Source organism: Python bivittatus, unplaced genomic scaffold (genome assembly GCF_059951505.1).
Source record: "Python bivittatus isolate LINGU-HERP-01145 unplaced genomic scaffold, Pbiv_v1 ctg000610_np1212, whole genome shotgun sequence".
Lineage (NCBI taxonomy): Eukaryota > Metazoa > Chordata > Lepidosauria > Squamata > Pythonidae > Python > Python bivittatus.
In genome coordinates this window covers 34,658,382-34,674,913 of record NW_028277088.1, presented here as the reverse complement: position 1 = coordinate 34,674,913, position 16,532 = coordinate 34,658,382, and the positions used below count along the sequence as shown (strand labels likewise).

Here is a 16,532-nt window from a genome sequence, read left to right as displayed (position 1 = left end):
ATTGAATTCTTCCTTCCCCCAGCCTCCCCAGACTGGGAAATATATGCAGCTCCATCAGTTGTTTGGCTAATTTGGATGTAGCGAAAAGCTAGAAGATTCACCAACCAGGGTTATCTTCAGAGCAAGTCTTGATATCCTTAACAGTTTTTAAAAACCTTTTTTTAATTGTCTATTCTTTTCCTAATTTTAGGAAGTTGCTTCCTGAGTTCCTGTATTTCCTTCCCATCCTCAGCTAGTCTCTCTCCTTTTGCTTTTAGTTGCTCAGTCAACCTTAACTGACTGAACTGCAGTAGTGTGTCATCATACCGATCACTGTAGTTTTAGACTCACCTAAGGTGGTCATAAGTTTCTGCAAGCAAGCTGTTACGGATTTCTAAATACTTCTGCTGAAGAGTTAGGGATGATGAAAAATTTCCATTGCTTAGTTTTCAGATTTCATACTAACCTCTGCCAGTTTTAGATGAACTTGAACAGCATTAAGCTGAACTTCATACCCTATCTTTTCCAGTATATCTAAGGCCAGTTCTAATTTTCCAGCTTTATCTTCATTTTTCAATTTTTCTTCACCTGTCAGTGAAATCGTTTTCTTTATTCTCATCATTTCTTTATTCTCATCATTTTTTATAATGATCTGATGATAATTCTGTCTCCTCACCCTCTTCTGTCTTACCATCCTTTTTTCCTCTCCTTTTCTACTGTAGCAGAAATGTCAACCTTTTCTTTAATTTCTATTTCATGTGCTTATGTGAAATCTCTTGGAGAAATAGTTTCATTTGGAGCTGAAAGTAATGTTTCTCTTGAAGCAAAGGGGGTTTTTTTCCAATTTTTTTCTTCTCTTTCAAATCCACCATATCTGTTCAGTAGTAGTTTTCATTCTGTCAGCAACAGATAACTGTTCTGCCTTCCCTGCCTGGTGTTCTTCTTTCTTAAAGCACTCACAAAATGAGTTCCCTCTACTGCCTCATCTGAAGCTTTTACTGATGCTTTTGCTATTGGGTTTTTTACTGTGGTGTCACATGTTTTTCAGTAGCCAAACTTTAAACCTTTCTGCTTCCATTTCCATCTTATCCCTTTCAGTCTTTCCTTTCTAGTTTCTTTTAGACGCTTATTTTTCTACAGTGTCTTCCTCCATTTGCTTCTGCAGCTTCTTCTGGCATTAGCTTTGCACCTCCAAGTGCCATATGAACTGCTCTGTTAACATCACTGTTAATAAATCATCTTCTGCTACCACTGGCTTATCTTGTCCAATTGCTTCCTCTTCATAACCTATCTTTTTCTCAGGTACAGCCCTTGCATCTGGGTGAACATCAAAGATACAGGTAATTTCCCAAATCTATTTGTTGTTGCCTTTGTCTACTGTAAGAATACAGACAATCAAGACCCATGATGTCACTCCCTGTAATAAATGATATGAACTGATGGTCTGTCTCAAATAGCCTTTTTTCTTCATTCCATTTATACTCTGACTTCTGGTAATTAAAAAAGTATTTATTTCCTAACCTTTTTACCATTACATATCAAGTAGGGAAATGACTTTTTTATCCACCAGTTCTGAATTTACAACAGACAAGAAGGAACCTGAATCTATCATTCTGAAACGTTTTTCATTACCATCAGTCACAGGGTCTCTTAGGTTATCCTTTCCCTTACCACATTTAGTTATTAAAAATCTACATTAGTGCATTTCTTTTTTAACTTTACGTTTTTGGGATGTTTCATTTTGTGTTTCTGGTTTTCTTTTGGTAAGTAGTCCCCTGATATATTGATCAGTCTTCATGTGCCACATTTTTGCCATACTTACAATAAGTTAGCTCTTTAGTTCTTTTCCTCTGAAAGTTCTGTGGTGTACTAGCTTTTCAGAGTTGTTTGTTTTTTGTTTGTTTTGTTTTGTTTTATTTGGGTTCAGTCCTTTCAGATTGGATTTAATAGTTATTATCTTTATTTACTTTGGATCCAAAATATGATCCCCCTCTGTGTAGTACCAGTGAATCTCAGCTGCTCTCATTACTATATCTGGCCCTTCATCTTTTAATTTTATCTTTCACTCATGAAATAAATGAGAATAAAATTGATTGAAACATTCTCTAACATCTTTTATAGACTATGGCACCATCTACTCCTATTTTTACCCAAGGAATACTATGAGGTCATTAGAAAGATATTATAGATATGTAGGATACTTTAGTAAATTCAAACCTATTAATAGGCAAGAAATCTACAGTTAATGTAATGCCACTGAATCATGCCTACAAATATAACCACAAATTGCAATCTGGTCCATCTGTTTGTTTCTATAAAGTGCAAATGCATGGCTTGCCTGATCCATAAAATACAAAGAATAAAGTAATAATTATCATTATAGGAATAAACTGTGTGGTGGCTGTAAATTTTCTTGATTCAGTAAATGCCACAAATCAAAAGTGACCCAAATTATTTTGGTAGAAAAAAAATATTATTTGTCTAAAACGTTAAATAAATAATTAACTACCTGGCTAGTGGTTTTCAAAATTTGCAGCCTTATGCAGGATAGCAGCTAGATGTGGAAGAGTTTCTAGATTACAGCTTGCATATGCTGAACTAGAATTTTTCTGTCCTGAATAATAACGCTAATGGTAGTTTTGGAAGGTAGAATGACAGGAGTTCCATATGCGTAAAGAATGCGTATTTGTGTGTCAGGCAGTATAGAAGATCTCACTATTTAATTTATTACCCTTTATCCCAAGATATAAGGGACAAATATTTTGTGGATTTTACTCCATTACAGGCACGCTGATCAGACTTGCAGAAGACTTTATGCTTTTTAATATAGCTTCAAAGGTTCCTAGGAGAGCCTTCACCTTCCTGCTGGCAGTATCTGAAAGCAGAAAATAATTGTTAAACAGATGCACCCTAGCTGTTATAATCTGAAGACAGAGTGAAACAGTCTACAATTAAATAGCAATAGACACAGTTTTAACTAGCATTTTATGGCTGCATATCTAAGTAAACTATTAGTTATAGATTTTGTGGTTGGGTAGATTAATATTATGCACATTCTTGTTGAAACATTTGTATAATTAGCGTTTGGTTAATTATGTTTAAATAACCTTGGGAAATGTGTAATCTTATATAGGGGCCTGAGGGTTTTATATGTGATCAAGGTAAACTTTATTTTGTAGTTTTAATAGAATTTCAACCACATGATAACCTATTGTTTTATTATTGTTACTATTATTATTATTATTATTATTATTATTATTATTATTATTTTCAGTCTGATTATTATATTATATTACTATGTTATGGTCAAACAAGGAGACTAGATTGGGGGGATGTGTGTGTGTCAGGGTGTGGTGCAATAATACATTGATCATACCCTAATTTGTACTTTACATTACAGTCTGTCAGCCCAAGATCAGGAATGCAGAGATTTCAGGGATGCTCTTTATTGTTTTAAGGTATAAGAACGGAATCTTGAAAATTTGGCAGAGTTTCTCTCTACTACATCTTATACCAAACAAAGGCAGATTTACATTCCATCACAACATCCTGTGCCATGCTAGAAATGTTCTTCATGCCTTGCCCCAGTGCCTGAGGACTATAATGGTCTGGATAGAATGAAATAGGTTGAACCCAAGCCAGACAGAGCTGCTTTTGTGCATGGAGATTCTGTTGTATCGAGTATAGTTTGTTAACATGCAAGCACAGCTATTGTTGATTGGGCAGAAGTACACTGTGACCAAATGCAGCTAGCACATGAGTTGCAGCTATACCTGGAGCAGGAGCACCTTGCCCCAGTAACTCATGATTTCATCACCACTGTTGGAATACTGCAATGTGCTCTACATGGGGCTTTCTTTGAAGTCCACTCAGAAGCTGCAGTTGTTAATTGGTACTTGTCACCCGGAGAATATTAAACCTATCCTGCAGATCCTGCGTTGCCTTCCAGTAGGCTTTTGGGTGCAATTTAGAGTGCTAGGTTTTGATCTATACAGTATGGCTTGGTACCTAGATATTCTCCATACAGAATCATGCTGTCAAATTGGTTGTCCCAGCAAAAACTACTGATAGTACCCCACTTAAAAGAGGGACGAGGGCTTTGAAACTTGGAGGTGCAGGTTTTCAAGTGCTTGCATTTTGGAACAGCCTTCCAATTGAGGTCAGACTTGCCCCTCTGTGATCTCTTTTCAGAAGATGCTAAAGACAAAGCTCATGAGAAAAGCATTTGTAGTCTAAGTGGACAATATCTGGGATTGTATATTGTTGGTGGATTTTTAGGTTCTTCTGTTATAATGATATTGCTACTTCTTTCAATTATTTGTTTTTACTTAGGTTTACCATGAGTGTTTTATTTTTTCCTTATCAGGGATGTTTTATATTATACATTTCATTGTTAACTGCTGGGAGTCCTAGCAGAGATTACAACAGTATGCAAGATGAATATATGAACTCTGCTAAAACCCAAAGCATCTGTTTTGAAGTCCCTTGGATTTAGATCTCATTTAAATCAATAGGATATAAGTTATGATTGAAACATAGATTTCAGGGGAACCCGAAGATGACCAATGTGCTCTTGATCAAATCCAAAGAATTATTTCAGAAATCTTGAGAGATGTTATATAAGAGAAAATGGCATGTCATTATCAGCTATAACACACCTTTGTTGCTGTTAAGGGAAAGCTATAGCAGCATATCACATACAGTATTTCAAATATACAAGAAAAGAGAACATGTTGTTTTATCTCACTTTGCTATTGCATTTCTGCTGTTGATTTTTAAATGTAAGTCTATATTTATTTGAGAAAAGAGAAAAATTCTCTCAGATTCTAACAAGCTAATAAACTCTGCAGTCCTACCACCAATCAAAACATATGAAAATTGTCTTAGGATAATAAAAGAAATTATATAAAGCATCATACACAAACACAGAGAGAGAATATTGTTTCTCTACAGAAATGCTTTGAGTATAGAAATACATATAAGAAGTTCTAGGAAGCAGGGCCTGTTTATGTTGTTTGTTAAAATTACACAGAAACATTATTATTGATGGTTTAAGTCACGGTAGAAGAAATGTGTACATTGCACACAAATAAGGCTTTGCTAATGAGAAAACTAAATTAATGTTGTTGGACAGCTTGACTTAAGTTAGTTATGTAACACAAACTAAAGCAGTTTGAATTGTAATTATTTGCAAGCGTTATATGCTTTTTAAATAAGCTGATTCTGAAAGGAACTGATAAATAACAATAAATAAATAAATAGGCTACTTTTCACTGATCAATCAATGGCATCAGTCTGAGGTTCTCTGTTCTATATGTTCTCTCTGTTAATCATCTCCTTCGATCTTTGGACAATAGCAGAAGCCAGAAATATCCCTGTCTTCAATTTTATGTTTGTCTTTGCAGTATCTTAGATGATAGTTTCTGCAAAGTTGGGATTATGAATATGGAATAGCTATAAGGTTAAAATGGGACAGGTGCTCTTTGAGAATGGATGCAACAGAAATGTAAAACATAAATAAATGTTTGTGCTATTTTTCCTCAATGTTTTTAATTAGACAAGGTTTTTTACGTTTTTATTATAGGAAGAAGAATTAGAGACCCAGATTTCATTTCTTCAAGGACAATTGAATGAGTTAGAGGCCATGTGCAAATACTGTGCAAAAATGATGAATATACATCTAGGTAAGAAGGAAGTCTGGATAATGCTTCCTAAGTTTATATTATCAAGTTGATAATTATATGCTGGGAGGGGTACGCATGTAGGTATATATACGTACCAACGAAGAATCTACGTATATGGATAGGTAGCATCAAGCAAATACTAGTTTAAACCTAGAAACATTCTAAACATCATAAAAATTGAGAAAGCTAATCTATAAAGTCTCTGAAAGTCAAGTGTGACTGAGCAGATACATGAGAACAAATGCGTTACTGGGCCTAAGGTAAGGTGCTGGGGTAGGAGTGGGGAAAGCCAGTCACTCTTATCAGCCTTAGAGGGAGAAGCTGAAAAACATCTATCTACCAACCTGCATTTGGACTGATTTTTTAAAAAATATTTTATTACATGAAGATAGCCCCACACATTGTATAGCTATGATTGAAGTTCATTTTGGTTTCCCTTCCTCACCCCATAATTTGAAATAGAAAATTTTCCTCACTTGAAAGATTCTACGAAACCTGTGCTAGCATTTTCATTCAACTTATATTGCAATATTTTTTTTTATTTCACTTACATGATAAATCTTGTTTATATAGTAGTCAGCTTTATTAGAAACTAGGTTTGGAGGGATTTTCCCTGTTTCATCTATAATTTGTCCACAGATTGGATGTTCTCAGTATTCTAAGCTGTTTCTGTAATTAATATCATAAGTGAAGCATGCTGCTGCTCTGGCAACATTTTTGTTGGAATTCTGATCCAGGATTCTTTTCTGCATGTGATAATTAAATATATTGCAAATGGCTGTAGTTTATAGACATCTGAGAGTAACTTCTCCACCAATATCAATTTCATTAATTTTATCATAATTAGCCAAGCTTCAGCTAATTTTATATGTGTGTGCCTATTTGTATTCCTATGATTAGAAAAATATCTTGCTAATGGGGTAACATTCCATACCTTTATAATGTGACATCACTATGCTTCTACTCAACATACCAGTTTTTACCATGGATTTGATCCACAAGTTGCCAAGTTTATAATTGTATTCTCTGGAATGTGAAGGAGGAAATGATGAGTTAGAATAGTAATTTTTATTTGTGTGTTTATATAAAAGCTTCCTCATTAAGTGTTCATCTGCTTCTTTTGCGGCACCACACAATGACAATATAATTGTAGATTTGGGGCCCTGTCTCTGTGTTACTATGGAAATGAATGTAGTGCCTTGAATAATATAAATACAGCATGTGAAACAATGATACATTGGTTCTTGTGGCAAGATTAATATATATGGAGAATAGTCTTCACATTTTGTAGCTAATCCATTGTAATAGAGACAAAGACATTTGAGATCTTTAGTGTGGCATTGTATTAATTGTAGGTGGTCATTATTCCAGGGCAGTAATCGTTGTTTGGTTCTGGATGGGTTTTAAAAATGTAAGGGAGTACACTGTTACCTGCTGAGTCTCGGTTTAAAAAAAAACAGGGCAGTCTGTTTAGTATTTCCTAAAACTAGCTTTGTTGTGGTATAAACATGAGGAGCAAGCCAGAATTATTAATATATGCCATCCTTATGCAGGCATTTTGTAGAAATTAAATGTGGGGAGGATATGTTGGTGTACATGCAAGGGCCATCCTAATGTTCTCGCTTCCACACTGATCCACTGCATTATTATTATGTTTAACTCATATAGTTTAACAATAACTATAGTTAAATATAAATCGAATATTAAACTGATATGGTTCTGAGCCCTCTAGAATTTAAACTTCAAGTTTTAAACAATTCACATATTCTAGTGTATGCCACAAATTAGTTTTTGAATTACTGTTGTCATTCATTATCATAGCTAGTGTGTGATTAAATTCTAACCTGTGTAGGAAAAATTGTTGTTGTTTAGTCGTTAAGTCGTGTCCGACTCTTCGTGACCCCATGAACCATATTGCGCCAGGCCTTCCTGTCCTTCACTGCCTCCCTGAGTTTGCTCAGTTTCATGCTCATTGCTTCAGTGATGCTATCTAACCATCTCATCCTCTGCCGTCCTCTTCTCCTTTTGCCTTCAATCTTTCCCAGCATCAGGGTCTTCTCCAAAGAGATCTCTCTTCGCATTAGGTGGCCAAAATATCTGAGCTTGAGCTTCATTATCGATCCTTCCAATGAGCAATCAGGGTTGATTTCCTTTAAGATTGACTGGTTTGACCTCCTAGTAGGAAAAATTACTAGAATTTATAACCAGTTGCTAAGTATTTATTTGGTAACAAACCATCTATTGACAGAATAGACATATTCTGAAGAGTGTGTATTAATTGCAGATTTCCTGAAGGAGAATCATGGTTTTTATCTGCTTTTGAACAATATGAGCCCTAACTCAAGAAAGCCATTTATGACATAGGAACAGATTTTCTTTGCTTTGCAAATAATTTATATGTCTCATAATTCATTTGTGGGATATAAATGCTCACTGTTCCAGAAAAGATGTTCCCAGGCTGTTCTCTGTTTTAATGCAGCTCATGAAAGTTTTATTACTTCTAAGAGAATGATTTCAAATATCACAATCAGAAAACAGCAACTTCAGTTAGGAAGTATACTTCAAAGCTAAAATGTTACCAGATGGGCATTTTGTCATATATGCAATACAAGTTTATCAATACATATACAGCCTCAAACTCAGGCAAAAAAAATAATACTCTTGCCTATATTGTTACATTTAAATATCCCATATGCTACTGTTCCAGGTGTTCAGGTTATTTTACACCTATTTGATTTAATTGGCTAACTTGCATCTTGCCATTCGCTCATATTAATTTAATTTACTCTGTTAATTCAGGTGATTAGGAAAGTTGATTGCAAATGCAGTAACTTCCACATTTTAAGCTATAGTTTTATAATATTGCCAGATCCTTTGGTAAGTAATGCATAAGACCTTCCCATAAGTGAATAGCTAGGAAAATAATGTAGACCAATGTAGCAATAGGGGTCCAAGGTACCATTCGAAAGAAAAGTAACCAAAGCTATAAATTATGCCCCAAAGCTATGTTTAAACATATTAAATGTTGCATTTTCATTAACAGATCAAGATTAGGCCAACCACAGACTAACACTTTGTGTCTTTCTTGTATGTCCAGGAGATCATATTTTAGTTAGTTACAGTTTAGCATTAAGTACAAATTCTAAACTGTGGTTAACCCTAATTATTGTTAGCCAGACAGGTCAGTTTTATACCAGAGTTTGAAGTCATTTGTTCCCAGTAATCACAGCTATGACTAATCATAGCTTGTCCACGTTTGTCCAAGTTTGAGGCTTAAACAAAAAAAGTGGATGGAAAAAATTTGGATCTGTGTTTTCATTTTATGTAGACAGTTACAATTTTCCTTCATTAAAAATAATATCAAAGAGAATACAATAAAACAGATCAATAAATCAGTGCACAGTTCCAAAAGTTTAAATTGTAAAAGAGGAATATGTCATCAGTAACAAGATCACTAAAAAGTATAGCAAAGTAAGATCAGACAAAAACAAAAACTGAGTGAGCAGATAGCTAACTAGACCTGATTCCAACCATCATTAGACAGGGAAGGAATTCCATAGTATGGAATTCAGGGGTGCCTGAACTAAGAATGCTCTTTCTCAGCTTGTCACTTAATGTCCACCCACTGCAAGGCTTCAAATAGGGTTTATGACATTAGAGGCATCTTGAGCTTGGTTTGATTGCATGCAGGCAGCCTGTACAGCTCTTTCAAAACAGATGTAACATAGATCTCCCACTTTAGCAGCCTTGTCCTGGCATTTAGCAGTAACTGCTTCTAGACCAACTTTGAATGTAGCCCTATATAGAGAGTGTTACAGTAATCAAGTCTTCTTTATGAAATTTCTTATTGCAAAGCTATCCCTGTCCAAGAATGGTTGTATCTTATGAACCAGCAAGGAAAAGGACACTCCTACAAATTAAGGCTATTTTAGCCTACATTGATTAGGTTGAATCTAGAATAAGTGTGAGACCCTTATTTATAGAATAAAATGTACTTTAAGCCTCTTTAAAATAGCATTTAAATAATATTTTAAAATATTATAATATTTAAAATAAAAATAAATAATATTTAAAAAGAGATTTGAACACACACTTGGACACTGTTTTCGCCATTGCATGCTTTTACCATTGCATGCCACAGCCAAGCCCCCTGGCTCATAGGAAGGGTACAGAAATGAGGTGTAATCCCCAGTCTAAAACATTTTGTCGATCCCTGATCTGTGGATACCCCAAAGCAGTGTATCTGCTCCATCAGAGAAAGCACAACACATCCAGAGCAAGCAACTTCCCTAATTTCCAGATAAGGAAATTTCTATTTGTTAGGATTCAGTGTAAGCTTTTGGTACTCATCCAGGCGTGACTGGTTCTGGACACTGTTTAAGAATCTACATAGCATCTTCTAATTCAGATTACCATCCCTAATGACTTCATAATAGGTGTTGAGTAAGCTCACTGGTGACTGAATGGAACCCAGTAGAACCCACAGCTCAGTTACTATGAGGTTAAGCTGTATAAGGTGGAAGAATGATAGTACTGTGCCCCAGATTCCCCACTCACAAAGATAGTCTCTCAAAATCAAGACTGAGCCCATAACAGGAATAGGTCCAAATAATTATTGAAGCTACACAGTAACCAGCCTGTCAAACTTCTTCCCTGAGTATTAACACTTGGCCAGTAGTTGTTAAAAACTACTGGATTAAGTGTAGCTTTCTTTTAGAACTGGGCTTACAGTTGCTTCCTTCAAAACATTTGGTATACAATGGGGCAAAAAAGTATTTAGTCAGCCACCAATTGTGCAAGTTCTCCCACTTAAAAAGATGAGAGAGGCCTGTAATTTTCATCATAGGTATACCTCAACTATGAGAGACAAAATGGGGGGAAAAATCCAGAAAACCACATTGTCTGATTTTTAGAGAATTTATTTGCAAATCATGGTGGAAAATAAGTATTTGGTCACCTACAAACAAGATGTCTGGCTCTCACAGAACTGTAACTACTTCTTTAAGAGGCTGCTCTGTCCTCCACTCGTTACCTATAGTAATGGCACCTGTTTGACCTTGTTATCAGTATAAAAGACACCTGTCCACAACCTCAAACAGTCACACTCCAAACTCCATTATGGTCAAGGCCAAAGAGCTGTTGAAGAAACAAAATTGTAGACCTGCACCAGGCTGGGAAGACTGAATCTGCAATAGGCAAGAAGCTTGGTGTGAAGAAATCAACTGTGGGAGCAATAATTAGAAAATGGAAGACATACAAGACCACTAATAATCTCCCTCGAGCTGGTGAGATTTTGAGTGAACACCTCCTTCCATCAGCAAGGGCATTGAAGATGAAACGTGGCTGGGTCTTTCAGCATGACAATGATCCCAAACACACCGCCCGGGCAATGAAGGAGTGGCTTTGTAAGAAGCATTTCAAGGTCCTGGAGTGGCCTAGCCAGTCTCCAGATCTCAACCCCATGGAAAACCTTTGGAGGGAGTTGAAAGTCCGTGTTGCCCAGTGACAGCCCCAAAACATCACTGCTCTAGAGGAGATCTGCATGGAGGAATGGGCCAAAATACCAGCAACAGTGTGTGAAAACCTTGTGAAGACTTACAGAAAATGTTTGACCTCTGTCATTGCCAACAAAGGATATATAACAAAGTATTGAGATGAACTTTTGATATTGACCAAATACTTATTTTCCACCATGATTTGCAAATAAATTCTTTAAAAATCAGACAATGTGATTTTCTGGATTTTTCCCCCCATTTTGTCTCTCATAGTTGAGGTATACCTATGATGAAAATTACAGGCCTCTCTCATCTTTTTAAGTGGGAGAACTTGCACAATTGGTGGCTGACTAAATACTTTTTTGCCCCACTGTATATGCAGCATGTCACTGACAATATTAGAATTATTCATTTATATAGCAATTTATATCACATCTCTGCCCTATTCAGAGCAGATTGTAACACTTTAAAGTTAGAATACAATATAAAAATTGTGTGTTAAACATAAAGAAGCAGAAGTTTGGTCTAGAGGTTAAGGCACTAGGCTAGAAAGCAGGAGACTGTGAGTTCTAGTCCCGCCTTAGGCATGAAAGCCGCTGAGTGACTTTAGGCCAGTCACTCTCTCTCAGCCCAACTCACCTCACAGGGTTGTTGTCGTGGAGAAAATAGGAGGAAGAAGGATCATTAAGTACATTCGCCTTGAATTATTTATAAAAATATTAAAGGCAGAATAAAAAATCTAAAAAAAAAAGTCCTGTGTGAAATAATAACTGAACAAACAAATATGAGACATAAATGTGCCTCAATAGACATACCAGAAATCTATGTCAGAGGCACACATTATTCACATCCTGCCTTATTGCTGCAACTGTTGAAGAGTATCTGTGGTCAAAAGTGGTCATGTCTGTCTTTAATTTAATTATCCTTATATAATACCTCATGATTATGGAAGTCCTGAACAACAACAATAATAATAATATTTCTTAGCTACTTGCTATTTTTAACAGCATTCAAAAAATCAAAAAAGTATTGTCTATCTGTTTGCTAAAAATGATCATAATTCTGGTGCTTTCTTTTGCCAATCATTGGTTTTGGTATTACAGGAAATATTCAAGAAGTCATCCTGCAAGAACACTTGGAAAAAGAAGATGAAATTCTCGTTTCTTTGGCTGGGTTGAAGCAGGTATGGAATAAAAATAATGTAATTTTAATATTGTATGATACATATTTATCTTAACATTGTATTATTCAAAATTAGACTTAATTAAGATATTATCAGTGTTAAAATTAGAGCTAGAGAAGTTTGAAACCTTGGACCTTTGAGGTGGCAAGGGAGCAAAAAGAATCTCTGGAATTTAATAGAGTTATAATGCAGTAGCCTAACTTAACTTCCTTTCTTAATGCTCTAAGGTAAAGAAACAGTAATATGATTAAAAAGACACAACTTTATTAAGAAACATGACAAATTAAAAAATCAGTACAGAGGAAAACTAAGCTTCCCTAGACTAGCCATGATAGGTCTGTCTTGGAATACCAGATAAATTGTCTCTGCAGAACAGATCTTTATTAACTGAGATGCCCTCCCATTTTAATTGTCAGTTCCCTCATGGTCACTAGTAGTCTGAGCTTTTTCTTTTCTTGCTCGGGATAGTAGCACTCTTCCAGGAATTACTTAAAGGTCCTGCCACTATTTCCAGAGAGGCATGACTCCCCAAGTACTGCCCTCCTGTTCCCCTTTCTTTTAATGTTATACAACAGTGTGACCTCCACTGTGTACAGTCGGGGACAGCATCATAGTAGGCCACTTTAACTCCATCCTAATGATCCCCAATTTTCCCCAGGTACTTCTCGGAAAGCATAGATGAACAAAACTAGGATTCAGATCCCAGTGTTACTCAATCCTCATTGGTACTAGCAAGGTCAGCCTGCTCATCCATAAGGATACAACATGTGGGTATTGAATCAACTGCCTGTTCCCCACACTATCCAGTAATAAACTTATGCCATCTCATTCACTTCCATAGAGGAACAGAGGGAGACTTAATGATGTTTAATTTGTTTTATAATACTGAGATGTCATTGTGGGAAGAATATTATTATATATAGTTCAATTAGAATATAAATTGTGATCTGTGTCAGTTGTCTTGTAATTTCTCTGCACATTGTAACAATGTAGACTAGCCTTGGATGGCATATGTCAGTGTTTTAATGACACTATTATACGACAAGTTGGTATATAGGACAAGTTGGTATAGTTGGTTCTTTTAAATATATTTGCTTTGCCTATCATTTTGTCCAAAAGATGCATGAGTTCTGAAAAGCGTTTACTGAGAAACACTGCTCGCCATTTTGTATACATTTTAATCACTTAAGACAATTGATGATAGGACAGTTTTCTCAAGAGAATCTAGGTGGCATCTTTTAGAATTCAGCTAAAGCGTGTATTTTTTTTTTCCTGTATCTTCAACAGATTAAGGATATTCTGAAAGGCTCCCTCCGTTTCAATCAAAGTCAGTTGGAAGCAGAAGAGAATGAACAGATCACAATAGAAGATGATCATTATTGTTCCAGCAATCAGAGCAAGAGGGCGACTGAAAATGTGGAAAACCCCTCAGCTCCAAAGCAGTCTGTCCCTCTACTAAAGAAGGTAAAGTGCATACTTTTCAGTGAAATTCCTAAAGAGGAATGTGTCTATCAGAAAGTATATTGCTACAGTGGGGCAAAAAAGTATTTAGTCAGCCACCAATTGTGCAAGTATTCCCACTTAAAAAGATGAGAGAGGCCTGTAATTTTCATCATAGGTATACCTCAACTATGAGAGACAAAATGGGGGGGGAAATCCAGAAAATCACATTGTCTGATTTTTAAAGAATTTATTCGCAAATCATGGTGGAAAATAAGTATTTGGTCAATATCAAAAGTTCATCTCAGTACTTTGTTATATATCCTTTGTTGGCAATGACAGAGGTCAAACGTTTTCTGTAAGTCTTCACAAGGTTTTCACACACTGTTGCTGGTATTTTGGCCCATTCCTCCATGCAGAGCTCCTCTAGAGCAGTGATGTTTTGGGACTGTCACTGGGCAACATGGACTTCCAACTCCCTCCAAAGGTTTTCCATGCGGTTGAGATCTGGAGACTGGCTAGGCCACTCCAGGACCTTGAAATGCTTCTTACGAAGCCACTCCTTCATTGCCCGGGCGGTGTGTTTGGGATCATTGTCATGCTGAAAGACCCAGCCACATTTCATCTTCAATGCCCTTGCTGATGGAAGGAGGTGTTCACTCAAAATCTCACGATACATGGCCCCATTCATTCTTTCCTTTACACGGATCAGTCGTCCTGGTCCCTTTGAAGAAAAACAGCCCAAAGCATGATGTTTCCACCCCCATGCTTCACAGTAGGTATGGTGTTCTTTGGATGCAACTCAGCATTCTCTCTCCTCCAAACATGAGTTGAGTTTAGACCAAAACATTCTACTTTGGTTTCATCTGACCATATGACATCCTCCCAATCCTCTTCTGGATCATCCAAATGCTCTCTAGCAAACTTCAGATGGGCCCGAACATGTACTGGCTTAAGCAGGGGGACACGTCTGGCACTGCAGGATTTGAGCCCCTGGCAGCGTAGTGTGTTACTGATGGTAGCCTTTGTTACTTTGGTCCCAGCTCTCTGCAGGTCATTCATTAGGTCCCCCTGTGTGATTCTGGGATTTTTGCTCACCGTTCTTGTGATCACTTTGACCCCACAGGGTGAGATCTTGCGTGGAGCCCCAGATCGAGGGAGATTATCAGTGGTCTTGTATGTCTTCCATTTTCTAATTATTGCTCCCACAGTTGATTTCTTCACACCAAGCTGCTTGCCTATTGCAGATTCAGTCTTCCCAGCCTGGTGCAGGTCTACAATTTTGTTTCTGGTGTCCTTCGATAGCTCTTTGGTCTTAGCCATAGTGAAGTTTGGAGTTTGAGGTTGTGGACAGGTGTCTTTTATACTGATAACAAGGTCAAACAGGTGCCATTACTACAGGTAACGAGTGGAAGACAGAAGAGCCTCTTAAAGAAGTAGTTACAGGTCTGTGAGAGCCAGACATCTTGCTTGTTTGTAGGTGACCAAATACTTATTTTCCACCATGATTTGCAAATAAATTCTCTAAAAATCAGACAATCTGATTTTCTGGATTTTTTCCCCCATTTTGTCTCTCATAGTTGAGGTATACCTCTGATGAAAATTACAGGCCTCTCTCATCTTTTTAAGTGGGAGAACTTGCACAACTGGTGGCTGACTAAATACTTTTTTGCCCCACTGTATAGTTCAAAAATAATTTAAAAAATTATATAGACCCAATCTTGTACACGCTTATGTACAAACAAGCTCACTGAATTTAGTACAACTTACTTCCAAGAAACTGCAATGTTTTGCGGTGTTCGTTTTTAAGTTTCATTTTTAAGTAGAGTTTTTTGTTATTTGTGTGTTTTGCAGTTTGACTATTGCTTTTTTGTTTTAATCTTCTTAACAGGTCTATCTTATAGGCGAACATTAGGCCATAGCAGTGGTTACAATACAGGTAGTCCTTCTTAACAACCATTTGTTCAGTGACCATTCGAAGTTATGACGGTGCTGAACAAATAGTAGTTATGGCCAGTTGTCAAAATTGCAGCACCCCCACAGTCACGTGATCAAAATTCAGGTGGTTGGCAGCCTGCCCACACAACCACAGTGTGTACTTCAACTCCCCCCACCCACCTCTCCCCCCTCCATCTCTGCCCTTTCGGCCACCCTGCACTCCGCTGCTGCCTACCCCTGCGCCTCATCAGCAGTGGAAGGAAGAAGACAGCAAAGATCAGCTGGGGGCAGTGAATTTAACAAATAAATAAAAGAACACAAGCATCCACAAAAATCAGTGAGTTTTTCAAACATATTTAATATGGGAAATAAAAACTTTCTAAAAGGCACCCGCTGTCATATGAAAAAATGTGGTGTTTTGACCATCACATCTCCAACAATTAGGTATACTTTTGAATTTCTTCATGAAAAAAATACATAGGTATCCAATAGTAATAATTTTATTTTTATAATGTACTTATATCAAAACACAATACATAGACTAAAACAACAATTATACAATAACAAATTACAATCAATTATAACATCATAATGTAAAATCAGGAGCCTCTAAGCTAAATTAACTGCTATAAATTCAAAGTAACAGATAAGAATTTATTGACTTATTTTAAAACAGCTTCACAAGGATCCATGGAAAAAGAGATTTTAGTGCTTTTTAAAACTATAAAATTGAAGTCAGATGCCAAAATGGTTCCCCATTGTCATTTACATATTGGATACTCCAGTTCCTAATGCTATGGCTCCCTACCTTTT

The 16,532-nt window shown here is 36.5% G+C and overlaps 1 protein-coding gene across 7 annotated transcripts in view; it reads left to right on the top strand.

Annotated features, from left to right (window-relative positions):
* TBC1D5 (TBC1 domain family member 5) overlaps positions 1–16,532 on the top strand; it is a 294,380-nt gene that overhangs the window by 256,597 nt on the left and 21,251 nt on the right. For all 7 annotated transcript variants that reach the window (XM_088150763.1, XM_088150764.1, XM_088150760.1 and 4 more), the window contains 3 exons: positions 5,564–5,663; positions 12,262–12,341; positions 13,629–13,805. In XM_088150763.1, the coding sequence (XP_088006889.1) occupies positions 5,564–5,663; positions 12,262–12,341; positions 13,629–13,805 (357 nt within the window). The remainder of the gene's footprint in view (positions 1–5,563; positions 5,664–12,261; positions 12,342–13,628; positions 13,806–16,532) is intronic.